Genomic DNA, 13,502 nt, shown 5'->3' with positions numbered 1-13,502 from the left:
CTTTCTCGTGTGGCCGCGTCTACATAGGCCAAACGGGCCGCTGTTTGAATATTAGATTACAGGAACATAAACGCTCACTAGTAGGCAATCCGTATTCACATCTGGCTAGACATTGTAATGAAGATGGGTGTACTGCGATATTTGCAGACACGGTGTGTATTTTTTGCGCATGTGGAACAGGCTACCAGAGAATTTATGGAAGCTTTATACATTCACAAGAAGGGCCCTAGTTGTGTAAGCGTGCCTTCTTTAGCCCTGCATGGGAGAGAAATTTCGTTGTTTAATAGTTTTGTCACACGATACAGGTTGTTCATGGTTAGTCCTAATATTTTGCATTTATCCTCTACTTGACGTCATCGGCGTGTGGTTACGTGGTTGGAAATGCTGGATGGAAATGCTGTTAACTGATTAAATGGCTCCAATTTTATTTATGGCACGCCTGTTCTCAATGTTGTGTTTAACAAAGAGAAAGTAGCCCTTGAAATTCTCTTAATTCCCTTTCCTTCGTTCACTCATAGCGATGATCTCGTTCAGGCAGACTTTAGGCCTTCAGGTAGTATGCGCGGGATTATTGGTCAGATGCCAGTTCGTAAAAAGATCACCTGCTTCGTGACGCCAGCAGGCAGAAAAAGAGTGTGCCACACTTGCCGTTATGGCTGCCAGCGGCGCTTACTCTCAGGTGTACATACACCGACCAAAGTGCACGGGAGGATGCCTGCCGTAGCTGAATTGGTAGAGCATAGCAAGCGTTATTTGAAGGTCGCAGGTTCGGTTCCTGCCGTCGGCAAGTTGTCTTTTCGTCCACTTTACGTTCTTCACTTTTATGTTACAATTGCTGCAAATAACACCCCCTATACTTTCTTGGCTTTACTGACCGTTAGTTCTCATCATTCTTATTGCCTACGCTATCATATACAAGCCTTAGCTTAAGCCATTCTATCGCTTTCATGTATTTCCTTTCTGTATATCGCGTATTGGTGGGAAACAGCTTCCCTCCAATATGTCGTACCAGCTCGCCCAAGCAACCACTTTAGTTGTCTATCGCGGTTTTCGGGCTACCCGCACCGGCGCTTGACAGCGTGGACTGCAAGACAGCAGACTCGTGACACTCAAAATCACTGCCCTCATACCCTGCGGAGAAGAATGACCAGGTAAGTTGAAAAGGACGACCCTGGTGTTTACCACTCGGTTTTTCACGGAGCCATTTAACTCGGTACGGGTGCATGAGCAGCGATTCTGCGTAGCACAAGGCAAAGATGTGACACTGAATTTTTATGAAAGGCACAGAAAGCTGCCGATAGTCTCTTTTATTTGTAGCGTTTACTCCTTTAAAATTTCCCATTTGAGCCGCATGCGTCCTTTTTCTGTGACACGCGTTGTCTTGTCTGGTTCGCCGCATGCACTTGGCGTATGCTAGACGATCTTATGGAGTCATTATAACAGCACGAGTATTTTTGCCGCAGTTTCTGTTGGCGACATTGTAGAGGAGCAGTTGTGAGTGGAGTGGTTCGCCCGACTTCTCTAGCGCTATAAGATCTGGCCGCGGACACTTCTTCATTTTTACTGGAGCAGAGCTGGGTACTGGGGCTTGTCGAATTTCTGTGGCACATATTTGCGCTAGGGAGCAAAGTGCACAAGTTGTAGCACGTACTTTCGCACCGCGCCATGTGTCCAATGTATTTCTTGCCACAAAACAACGGTAGCTCAAATCCGACGTTACTCTAGCCATGAATGAAGCTTTATTTGTGCTTGTGCTGGCAACTGGGCTTCTCAGAACCGCAGTGCCAGCTGGCCTCGCACAGATTGTACATCTTGTTTGGCGCTGAAAAGATGCTGGCACCTTTGCAAGTGCAACTTGTCTTTGAAATTCTAGAGGTCACATGGGACCACACCCGAAGGATTTGCGAAGAACTCAAGTTAGCACCCCTGTAGGTTGATTCGTGTCTTCACTCTGTCCCTGTCTCTGTAGCGCCGAACTTTAGTTTTCTCAAGTAATGAACCAACTAGCTCTGCGTCATGCGCCATTAAATTGTGGAACTTAGTTTTCTACATATAAATATTCAGACCCACCATTGTGTTTTGCCTCTCCGATTAAGTACTCATGCTTTACTATTCGTACCGTGAGCTAATTAATAAGTAAGGCAGTGTCATCACCTAAACGCAGGTTGCTGAGGTGCTCTCCATTAACTCTTCCAGCTGTTCTGAAAACCTCCTGTAACCCTCCTGTTAGTTACCGCATGACAAAAGTTACCAAGATCGTTTGGTCTATATGGGAACAATGCCCTGAATCTTGGAACCATGTCACATTAGACATATTGTTTGTGCAATAAGCGCATGCGTTCGACGCCGCGAGCATCCAGCGCCCGGCTGACGTGCGCTTCATTGTTTAGGCTTGCAAAATGAAGTTGTAATCGACATGTCGTTGCGCGCACTTGTGTCATTTTGATTGTTATTGAATCTCCACGAAATGCCGCGGCGCTAGCGATCGCAGCGCGGCAGCGCGGTGCGCGTTCGGTCTCGATCGATTCCTCCGCCATTGCGAGCCGAGCGGGCGCCAACGGTTGGCAGCATGGCAGTGAGGCTGTGTTCGCTGTTCGTGCACCTCGTGCTGGTTCTCGGCCGCCTCACGAGGGCCTGCTACAAATTTCCCGCAGATGTAGCCGACCCTTGCCTAGAGAAGAGATGCGAGTGGGGAGCCGAGTGTCGCCCAACCCTGGATGGACGCGGCGCCGACTGCGTCTGTCCGGACAAGTGTGTTTCGTACGGAGACGCCCGTGGCTCGAGACCCGTGTGTGGCTCGGACGGCCGCGATTACCCAAATAGCTGCGAGCTGCGGAGGGCTGCCTGCAACGCCATGCGTGACGTGCAGCACCGTTTTACGGGACCATGTGGTAAGTTGACGAGCTGCTTTTAAGGATCTTCATGACCATTGCTGCCACGAGTGCGCCTTTATAGTGCTCTATTTTCTAGTGTCCTACCAAAAAGGTGAGCGCTGCATATATCACTGGGGAACGCTGTTGTTCGTCTTGTGCCATCTTAAGCAACCCATGCCTTGCGTCCCTGAGGGTGGTGTTAATATGACCACTATCGAACCACTGCAACGCTGATTTTGCTTCGGATACAAAAATAGAAACTGATTGGAGAAGCCATTGTAACGTAGTATAAAAACATTTAACCCAGAGCCACCCATTGTGCTGCTGAAACAGTGGAGCTGCGGTTCTCCGGCGCTGCTTTTATGATTTTGTAAGATTTTCAGTAATTTTTTGTGAACTTGTGTGGGTGTCGGTGATTGGCCGCTTCCATGGTCTTGCGTTTCGGATAATCATAAAGGGCAGCCTAGATGCAACTAAACTTTCTTCTGGTTAAGGGTGGGAAGATAAGAAGGTTTTGGCACGTACCTGTAACCCTTGGCAAACGGCATGGCCGGTAACTTGTCTGCCACTAACGAGTCTACGAGTTGCGCACACCACGAAATTCCCGATGGATGTTGACGACGTCGTGGGGAAATTGCGTTCCAACGCATCGGCTGCCTCGGCTCTTGTTTCTGGCTCAAGTTGCAGTGAAACCAGTCTACAGCCGTGCTCTGCACGAAAATCCCTCTTGAATCGTCCGTCGGCGGTCAGTGGTATCTCCCAACGCTTGCGCTTTTGCTCGAGTTCTTGCTGAGCCAAATCCGGGTTCTCTACCCTACACGTACGCTTCGCCTGTACTACTCAGCTGCAAAGGGCGGGCTTCTCTTTCCGGCGATTCCGTCGGCCACTTTCTTTCGAATTTCGAGGTTAGCTTGCCTTCGCTGTTAGTTTGCTTCATTTTGCTTGCGTATCAACTCGGGATCGGCTTACCTGCGCTGTCGCTTCGCGTCCACTCGGGATCAATTTGCATTCGCTGTCGTTTAGCCCACGCCGCTCTCTTCAATAGCTCGGGATTTGCGCGCATTCGCTGTCGCTTAGCCTCCGCTCCTTTATTCCAGGGCTGGGCAGTACCGCGATACAAGACTATCGCGATAGTATCTCAGAGATACTACTGCGTATCTGTATTTCTGTATCTAGATACCTTTGAAAAATATATTTTGTATCTCACTAGTGAAATACATTTACGCTGTTTCGATTATTACACGATACTGTGCTGAACACAGGTATTTGGTTATTTCGGTAATGATAACACGAATTTGTAAAGGGGAAATGAACATTTTTTTGTGCTGAGCAAATCAAAGGCATGCCACCGGTCCGCGACACAGGCAGGGTGGCGAATGGCCCGCACCGGCCGCCGCTGACTGCACGATCGCAAAGTGAGTCTTGCAGACGAAGACGCTATCTTGGTGCAGCACCCGCAATGTCATTCAGGGGCCACCCATTTGGCGAGTCTTATGTTTAAGCCTAACCGACTCTGCCTAGCACGCACACTGAGGATTAGCTTGCATTCGTTGTCGCTTAGCCTCCGCTGCTTTCTTCGCTAGCTCGGGATTTGCTTACATTCTCTATCGCAAGGCATCCGCTGCTTTCTACCGCGGTTCTGCATAAGCTAGCATTTGCTGTCGCTTAGCCCCCGCTTCTTTCTCCGGTACCTCGGGATTTGCTTACATTCTCTATCGCAAGGCATCCGCTGCTTTCTACCGCGGGTCTGGATTAGCTAGCATTTGCTGTCGCTTAGCCTCCGCATCCTTCCCCGGTACCTCGGGATTTGCTTACATTCTCTGTCGCAAGGCATCCGCTGCTTTCTACCGCGGGTATGCATAAGCTAGCATTTGCTGTCGCTTAGCCTCCGCTTCTTTCTCCGGTACCTCGGCATTTGCTTACATTCTCTGTCGCAAGGCATCCGCTGCTTTCTACCGCGGTTCTGCATAAGCTAGCATTTGCTGTCGCTTAGCCTCCGCTTCTTTCTCCGGTACCTCGGCATTTGCTTACATTCTCTATCGCAAGGCATCCGCTGCTTTCTACCGCGGTTCTGCATAAGCTAGCATTTGCTGTCGCTTAGCCTCCGCTTCTTTCTCCGGTACCTCGGCATTTGCTTACATTCTCTATCGCAAGGCATCCGCTGCTTTCTACCGCGGTTCTGCATAAGCTAGCATTTGCTGTCGCTTAGCCTCCGCTTCTTTCTCCGGTACCTCGGGATTTCCTTACATTCTCTATCGCAAGGCATCCGCTGCTTTCTACCGCGGTTCTGCATAAGCTAGCATTTGCTGTCGCTTAGCCTCCGCTTCTTTCTCCGGTACCTAGGCATTTGCTTACATTCTCTATCGCAAGGCATCCGCTGCTTTCTACCGCGGTTCTGCATAAGCTAGCATTTGCTGTCGCTTAGCCTCCGCTTCTTTCTCCGGTACCTCGGGATTTGCTTACATTCTCTATCGCAAGGCATCCGCTGCTTTCTACCGCGGTTCTGCATAAGCTAGCATTTGCTGTCGCTTAGCCTCCGCTTCTTTCTCCGGTACCTCGGGATTTCCTTACATTCTCTATCGCAAGGCATCCGCTGCTTTCTACCGCGGGTCTGGATTAGCTAGCATTTGCTGTCGCTTAGCCTCCGCATCCTTCCCCGGTACCTCGGGATTTGCTTACATTCTCTGTCGCAAGGCATCCGCTGCTTTCTACCGCGGGTATGCATAAGCTAGCATTTGCTGTCGCTTAGCCTCCGCTTCTTTCTCCGGTACCTCGGCATTTGCTTACATTCTCTATCGCAAGGCATCCGCTGCTTTCTACCGCGGTTCTGCATAAGCTAGCATTTGCTGTCGCTTAGCCTCCGCATCTTTCTACGGTACCTCGGGATTTGCTTACATTCTCTGTCGCAAGGCATCCGCTGCTTTCTACCGCGGGTCTGGATTAGCTAGCATTTGCTGTCGCTTAGCCTCCGCATCTTTCTCCGGTACATCGGGATTTGCTTACATTCTCTATCGCAAGGCATCCGCTGCTTTCTACCGCGGGTCTGGATTAGCTAGCATTTGCTGTCGCTTAGCCTCGGCATCTTTCTCCGGTACCTCGGGATTTGCTTACATTCTCTGTCGCAAGGCATCCGCTGCTTTCTACCGCGGGTCTGGATTAGCTAGCATTTGCTGTCGCTTAGCCTCCGCTTCTTTCTCCGGTACCTCGGGATTTCCTTACATTCTCTATCGCAAGGCATCCGCTGCTTTCTACCGCGGTTCTACATAAGCTAGCATTTGCTGTCGCTTAGCCTCCGCTTCTTTCTCCGGTACCTCGGGATTTGCTTACATTGTCTATCGCAAGGCATCCGCTGCTTTCTACCGCGGGTCTGGATTAGCTAGCATTTGCTGTCGCTTAGCCTCCGCTTCTTTCTCCGGTACCTCGGGATTTGCTTACATTCTCTATCGCAAGGCATCCGCTGCTTTCTACCGCGGGTCTGGATTAGCTAACATTTGCTGTCGCTTAGCCTCCGCTTCTTTCTCCGGTACCTCGAGATTTGCTTACATTCTCTGTTGCAAGGCATCCGCTGCTTGCTACCGCGGTTCTGGATTAGCTTGCATTCGTTGTCGCTTGGCCTCCCCTGCTTGCTTCGCTAGCTCGGGATTTGCTTACATTCTCTGTCCCAAGGCATCCGCTGCTTTCTACCGTGGTTCTGGATTAGGCTGCATTTGCTGTCGCTTAGCCTCCGCTTCTTTCTCCGGTACCTCGGGATTTGCTTACATTCTCTGTGCCAAGGCATCCGCTGCTTGCTACCGCGGTTCTGGATTAGCTTGCATTCGTTGTCGCTTAGCCTCCGCTTCTTTCTCCAGTACCTCGGGATTTGCTTACATTCTCTGTCCCAAGGCATCCGCTGCTTTCTACCGCGGTTCTGGATTAGCTAGCATTTGCTGTCGCTTAGCCTCCGCTTCTTTCTCCGGTACCTCGGGATTTGCTTGCATTCTCTGTTGCAAGGCATCCGCTGCTTGCTACCGCGGTTCTGGATTAGCTTGCATTCGTTGTCGCTTAGCCTCCGCTTCTTTCTCCAGTACCTCGGGATTTGCTTACATTCTCTATCGCAAGGCATCCGCTGCTTTCTACCGCGGGTCTGGATTAGCTAGCATTTGCTGTCGCTTAGCCTCCGCTTCTTTCTCCAGTACCTCGGGATTTGCTTACATTCTCTATCGCAAGGCATCCGCTGCTTTCTACCGCGGGTCTGGATTAGCTAGCATTTGCTGTCGCTTAGCCTCCGCTTCTTTCTCCGGTACCTCGGGATTTGCTTACATTCTCTATCGCAAGGCATCCGCTGCTTTCTACCGCGGGTCTGGATTAGCTAGCATTTGCTGTCGCTTAGCCTCCGCTTCTTTCTCCGGTACCTCGGGATTTGCTTACATTCTCTGTTGCAAGGCATCCGCTGCTTGCTACCGCGGTTCTGGATTAGCTTGCATTCGTTGTCGCTTGGCCTCCCCTGCTTGCTTCGGTAGCTCGAGATTTGTTTACACTCTCTGTCCCAAGGCATCCGCTGCTTTCTACCGCGGGTCTGGATTAGCTAGCATTTGCTGTCGCTTAGCCTCCGCTTCTTTCTCCGGTACCTCGGGATTTCCTTACATTCTCTATCGCAAGGCATCCGCTGCTTTCTACCGCGGTTCTACATAAGCTAGCATTTGCTGTCGCTTAGCCTCCGCTTCTTTCTCCGGTACCTCGGGATTTGCTTACATTGTCTATCGCAAGGCATCCGCTGCTTGCTACCGCGGTTCTGGATTAGCTTGCATTCGTTGTCGCTTGGCCTCCCCTGCTTGCTTCGGTAGCTCGAGATTTGTTTACACTCTCTGTCCCAAGGCATCCGCTGCTTTCTACCGCGGGTCTGGATTAGCTAGCATTTGCTGTCGCTTAGCCTCCGCTTCTTTCTCCAGTACCTCGGGATTTGCTTACATTCTCTATCGCAAGGCATCCGCTGCTTTCTACCGCGGGTCTGGATTAGCTAGCATTTGCTGTCGCTTAGCCTCCGCTGGATGATTCCAGTAAGATCGAACAATCGATGACTGGTCGACCTTTCAAATTTATTTCAATTTTTTTTATATTATTGCCTGATGAGTAGAAAGAAGAGATGCGCAATTTCTTTTGCCGGCAAAAATTTTTGTGAAGCACAGGGAAGGAATAATGACCAAGAGGTGGAGTGGAGCGCTCATTCGCTCTGCTGTTTTGAAGAACTTTTGCTATGAATTGCACAAAATGTATAAAAGTTAGGTAGCCAAAATTTATTTTACTAAATATATGCACGTTTTTGCTTCTGCTCAGAAATTTTAATTTTTATGTATCGTGTAGATGTTTTTTATAAATAACCTCAACATTGGCACAGGAAACGTTATTTTCTTTACTTTGACGGTCTTTATGTCAAAAAAGCCTTATAGCAGAACGACAAAAATTACGCATTACGTTCTTCGCATATTTATCTACCAAACTGCCGAATCCTATATATATATACCTTTTCAGCAAAGAGATACGATCAGTCTAATTTCAAGAAACACCGAACACCGGAAACTTCTGACGACAATAAAAAAACTATTTTTTTATATTTCTTAAACTTTGTCCACTTATTCTCCTCAACAACAGCTTCCACAATCATTAAAAACATGTTGCATAATGTCGTTGCACTAATAGTTACGGCCCCTCCAATAAGACCCTTAGGCAAGGATTGGCAATTCCGACTTCTCGCCCAGCAAGTGTATAAATGTAGGCAGGATTGGATTTCTTTTTGTTGAAAGGCCAGCAGTACCGAAAAAGGTGTCGGCGGCACTGAAGACGTTAATTTTGAAATTATTTGGTCACTGCAGCGGCCACGAGCGCGGGGCTACCAAGCAGGCGCGCGCGCACCCGAGATGCTCGTCGTAAGAGACGGCGCAGTGAGAGCTCGTTTTCGCGTCCTCAGACCGACTGAGTTCGAAACAGCAACACCTCTTGGGTGACTTGAACGCACGTGCACTGGAGCTTCGCTATTCTATCTGCCCGCTGCTCGCATCGCAGCTAGGCGCTGATAACACGGCGGAGGTGGAAGCAAGATGAGGTCTATAAGGGAGCTATGAGCGCTCGCTTCACGCACGCTGCTGCCAGACAAACTGCGTTGCGTCATTTGCGATCAGTGGAAAGCATGAATGTGGCGATCCATTGGCAAAGCAAAATATCGAATGTCAAAGGAAAGAAAAGCAATACTATCGGTAACCGGATGCGCTTGCCTGTCTTAGATGTCGGCAGCAGAGGGCCTGAACTGGCCGCGCGATCGGTCCGCTGTTCACACTTCATTCGGCGCCGATAGTGCTTGCGCTTTGCTCTTACTCTGCTCCTCCTGTGCGTCTCATGGCGAGAAAGTATAGCTCCGAATGAGTGTATTGTGGAGACGACTTCTCGAAGCACAAGAAGCTTAATTATTGCAAGGAAGCCAAAATTTTGCAGAGTTACCGACCTAGACATCAATGCTTTGAAGGAACGTTCAACAGCCGAAGATCAGTGACTGTCAATGAGACGGACTATTGTGGTATGCGTGCTTTTGCTACGACTGGTATGAAGATCTTCACAGAACGCACAGTTGAACGATGACATTCTTATGCCCCCTGAAAAGGAAATCGACGTCATTAACCAGATCATTGGGACTACCAGCGCGTCCTTTTTGAAGCCTCCTGGCACAGTTAGAAGTCGGTTCAGACCAGCCTACATCAAGAGAAAACAAACTGAGGTGCAGAAGGTGGCAGAAGGTGGTAGCCGAAAATGTTCGCTGAAAGATACAGCGGGCGTAAAGTTAAAGGGACACTAAAGAGCAAAACGATTTTTCTCATATTAGTAAAGTATTCTTTCGCGATGCCAAAAACACCACGCTTGCTGCAAGAAGACGCTTAATAAGCGAGAAAACGACCAAAAAGAAAATGTGGGTGGCGACGCCACCTAGAAGTTTCCGCACCATTCGCCGTGACGTCACATATTTTGACGGTGCCCACTAGAGACTACGTAGTTCCTAATCGACAAAAATGAAGTGCATTGTCCTCTGAGGGGTCCACAGACTTAGTAAACCATGTTTGGGGTAATTTTGTTGAGCCAATCGCGCCAAAATACGATAAATACACTTTGAAATCCGTGACGTGACATGGGGAGATTTCGGCGCGAAATTGAAAAATGAAACTTTGAACTTGATTTTCTCCTCCCTTAATAAACCTATGGTGGCGAAATTAACGACATTAGACTTCTCAGAGCACCATTTATCGATCTAAACCAATTCAGTGTTCGTCTTTAGTGTCCCTTTAAAGTGATTCATCGGGAAATGCAGCTGAAGGAAAGTGCTGGTTCTGAGCGCATTGGACCGAAAGCTTTTGGCAGGTTCATGCAGCAACGACGGGACCCCGGGTACGTTGTCAACTCCTCACTCTTCTGCCATAAACACTAGTGAAAAATTAGATTAAGAAGCTTATTTCTTAAGCATCGAAGCATTGGACCTTCAGAAGTTCAGACCTGCATGGTGCGCTGAGCGCTGCCTAAGGGTGTCATTGGAGGGACCGTAACTATTAGTGCAACGAAATTACGCAATATGTTTTCGATGATTGGGGAAGATGATGTGGGGGAGAATAAGTGGACAAAGTTTAAGAAATATAAAAAATGTTTTTTTCCTTTGTAGTCAGAAGTTTCTATTGTTCGGTGTTATCTCGAGCTTAGCCCGATCGTATCTCTTTACTGAAAAGTTATATAACAAAACATGGTTGATCCATCCGTCATAGGAATCGGAATAACACGAAAGTAAAGCGTGCCCTTACAGAAGTAACTGAATGTTTAGTGTACATTGATATAAGGGGAGCTTCTAAAATGTATATTGATGTCTGGCAGCTAATAGCACCGCTTAACGTGGATGCACCCACTTTGATGATTGTGGTACATCTCCATCCCGACGACTAACGTCTATGTTAAAGGATTAAGCAAACCCTTGTGGTAGCTGTAGTAGTCAGCGGTGAAAGCCTAATAAAAGAAGGAGGTGTGATAGCCAGAAGAGCGTCGCATATTGGACGCAGAACTTGGTCGCCATCCCGCGGCATGTTAAAATGTGATTGAAAACCACGGCCGGGCTAAAGGGAAACGCAAAGCGCATCGTGCCGCCCCGGTAGCCCGGCCGCGACGTTTCTCGGGGTGAGCGGGGAACGCTGTGTTACACCCAGCCAGGTGACGCAGGCGCGCGTCGCAGAGCTATTTTTGGTTTGGATTAGCGTGATGCTATGAGCGAGGCGGACGCTTTTACCATGCTTGGCCCAAGGTCGCCACCTCGCGGTGTGTTAAGGCATTCACAAAAATGAACTCTATTGAAAACGCGCCGAATTGGACGGACGTGTAACGCGTTGCAGGTGCTAATCGCGGAGGCCGTAGTAATGACGAACTACTTTACCTTACCGCTCCCAGAGGGCAACACCACCCCGCCGACCGGGAGAGTGGTAGACATAAAAGGCGCGTTTGTAAAGCCTCTAGAGTCTGTGACCGTGGCGCAGTGAATAGCGTGCCCGGCATCTGTTGTTGCGGATCGAGCGGTCGTGGGTTCGATGCCAGTTGACGAAACCTTTTTTTTCTTTGCCATCTATTCGTGAACCTTTTTTCGACGTCATTTCCGTGAAGGAAATACGTCACTGAAGTTTTGGTGGACCCCGCCATAAAACACTTTCGTGTTAATATAACATTCGGCAGTTTGCTAGATAAGTATGCGAAGAATGTAATGCGGAATTCTTGTCACTATGCTACAAGGCTTTTTTGAGATAAAGACCTTCAAAGTAAAGAACATAACGTTTTTGTGCCAATTTCGAGGGTTTTTTTATTAAAAAATCTACACTATACGTAAAAACTAAACGTACCTGAGCAGAACCAAAAACATGCATATATTGAATTAAAGAAATTTCAGCTACCTAAATTTTATACACTTTGTGCAATTCATAACGAATGTTGGCCAAAACAGCAGAGCGGATAAGCGCTCCACTCCACCTTTTCGTCATTATTCATTCCCTGTGCTTCGAAAAAATATTTGGCGGCAAAACAAATTGCGGATCTCTTCTTCCCACTCATGATGCACTCCGCCTCGTGCGCTGCTGCTTTCAGTTGTACTGGTGGCGCCACCAACGGCGAACGGTGGCGAAAGGTGGATAAGCCGTGGGCAAAGCGCCCGTTACTCGCCGTTTTTCTATTCATTTTTCATTCTGGTTTGATATTTGTACTGCCGACGCTGCTCCACCAGACAACCATGCCGTCTGTTACGTCGATTGTTCTATATTATTTGTTTTAAAATGACAGGCCCGCTTTTTATGCGTGCGCGCGATGCACTGCGTACGTTTCTTACGTGCATGTGTCCAAGTTGTTTGCGTGATCGGTTAACACAGATGAAATAAAAACTGTTGCAGTACAAAACAGCATTCTTGTTTTATTGAACACCCAAAACAGTACAACAACAATGACTATTGCGGCTGTATGGCTGCTTAAGAAACGCACATAAGACACGCGTTTTTATCTTCGCCCAACACTCGTAGCACTCAACTAGCCAAGAAAACCAAAATCTAACTTGCTCAACGTTTTAACAGCCGTCACACAGCTGCATAATAATGCATGAAAGTACTTTAGCAAATGACCAACAAACATTCACACAGCGTTTTTTTCTTTTTTTTTGTTCACAGACCGCGTTAACATATGAGAAAGTTCTAACTGCATTGCAATCACATATCTCGGAATATCTAATCACTTTCACCATTGAAGCCACAATCCTCTAACACATGCGCTTTAAATTGAGCATGGCATTACTCAGACTAGAGTGTACTAGAACAGGGGAGTGTGCGCAACGAGCTTCGAAAAGTGAAGCCCAAACAGGGTCAATCCGCTTGCAGCGCTGCGATCGGTAGTCTGCAATGTGTCGTCGTTTAAAAGATGCGCGCGGCCCCGACGAAATGGTGCAGGGGTAGAATGCCCGCTTCGCACTCAAAAGGCCCGGGTTCGAATCGCAGCTGCAGATGGTAGGTTTTTATTCTTAGCGTCACCTTTTGTAGCTGTATTGGTTTTCCTTTGTTTCTTAAAACTAGCTTAAGTTGCGACGCGTTGGTTCAAAACGTAACGCAAAATGTGAAGTCAAATAGAAAAAATTTGAGAGCGAGCGCAGTTATTTGCAGCGCCATCACCCGGAATTGAACAAAAACGCAAAGTATGGCCTCCGATATTTTCGCGAAGACGAGACTCGAAACAAGATTTCACATTTTACGTTACTTTTTGTAGCAATACGTAGCAATAAAAGCTAGTTTTAAGAAATGAAGTAAAAAACCAACACAACTATAAAGGGTGACACTAAGAATAAAAACCCACCATCTACAACTGCGATTCGAACCCGGGTCTTTTGAGTGGGAAGCGGGCATTCTACCCCTGCACCACTTTGCTGGAGCCGCGCGCCACTCTTAAACGACGACACATAGCAGACCAGGGATGGTCGATTAAAATTTTTAATCGATTAATCGTTAATCGTTAATCGATTTAGCCTTTAATCGATTAATTGCTTTCTGTGGAATCTTTTAATCGATTAATCGATTAATCGATATTTTAATGGGTGCTTTAAAACCGATA

General features: G+C 47.9%; 1 protein-coding gene across 1 annotated transcript in view; it reads left to right on the top strand.

The window, feature by feature from the left end:
• The window catches only part of LOC119406744 (agrin), a 52,417-nt gene extending 48,524 nt beyond the window's left edge, over positions 1-3,893 (top strand). The window contains exon 3 of the mRNA XM_049420198.1: positions 2,655-3,893. Within this exon, the coding sequence (XP_049276155.1) occupies positions 2,655-2,914 (260 nt within the window). The 3' untranslated portion in view covers positions 2,915-3,893. The remainder of the gene's footprint in view (positions 1-2,654) is intronic.
• The last annotated feature ends 9,609 nt before the right edge of the window (positions 3,894-13,502 follow it).

The sequence above is a fragment of the Rhipicephalus sanguineus genome, chromosome 10 (genome assembly GCF_013339695.2).
Source record: "Rhipicephalus sanguineus isolate Rsan-2018 chromosome 10, BIME_Rsan_1.4, whole genome shotgun sequence".
NCBI lineage: Eukaryota > Metazoa > Arthropoda > Arachnida > Ixodida > Ixodidae > Rhipicephalus > Rhipicephalus sanguineus.
Note: the sequence above shows the minus strand (reverse complement) of the source record. Positions and strands in the feature narration are given on the sequence as shown.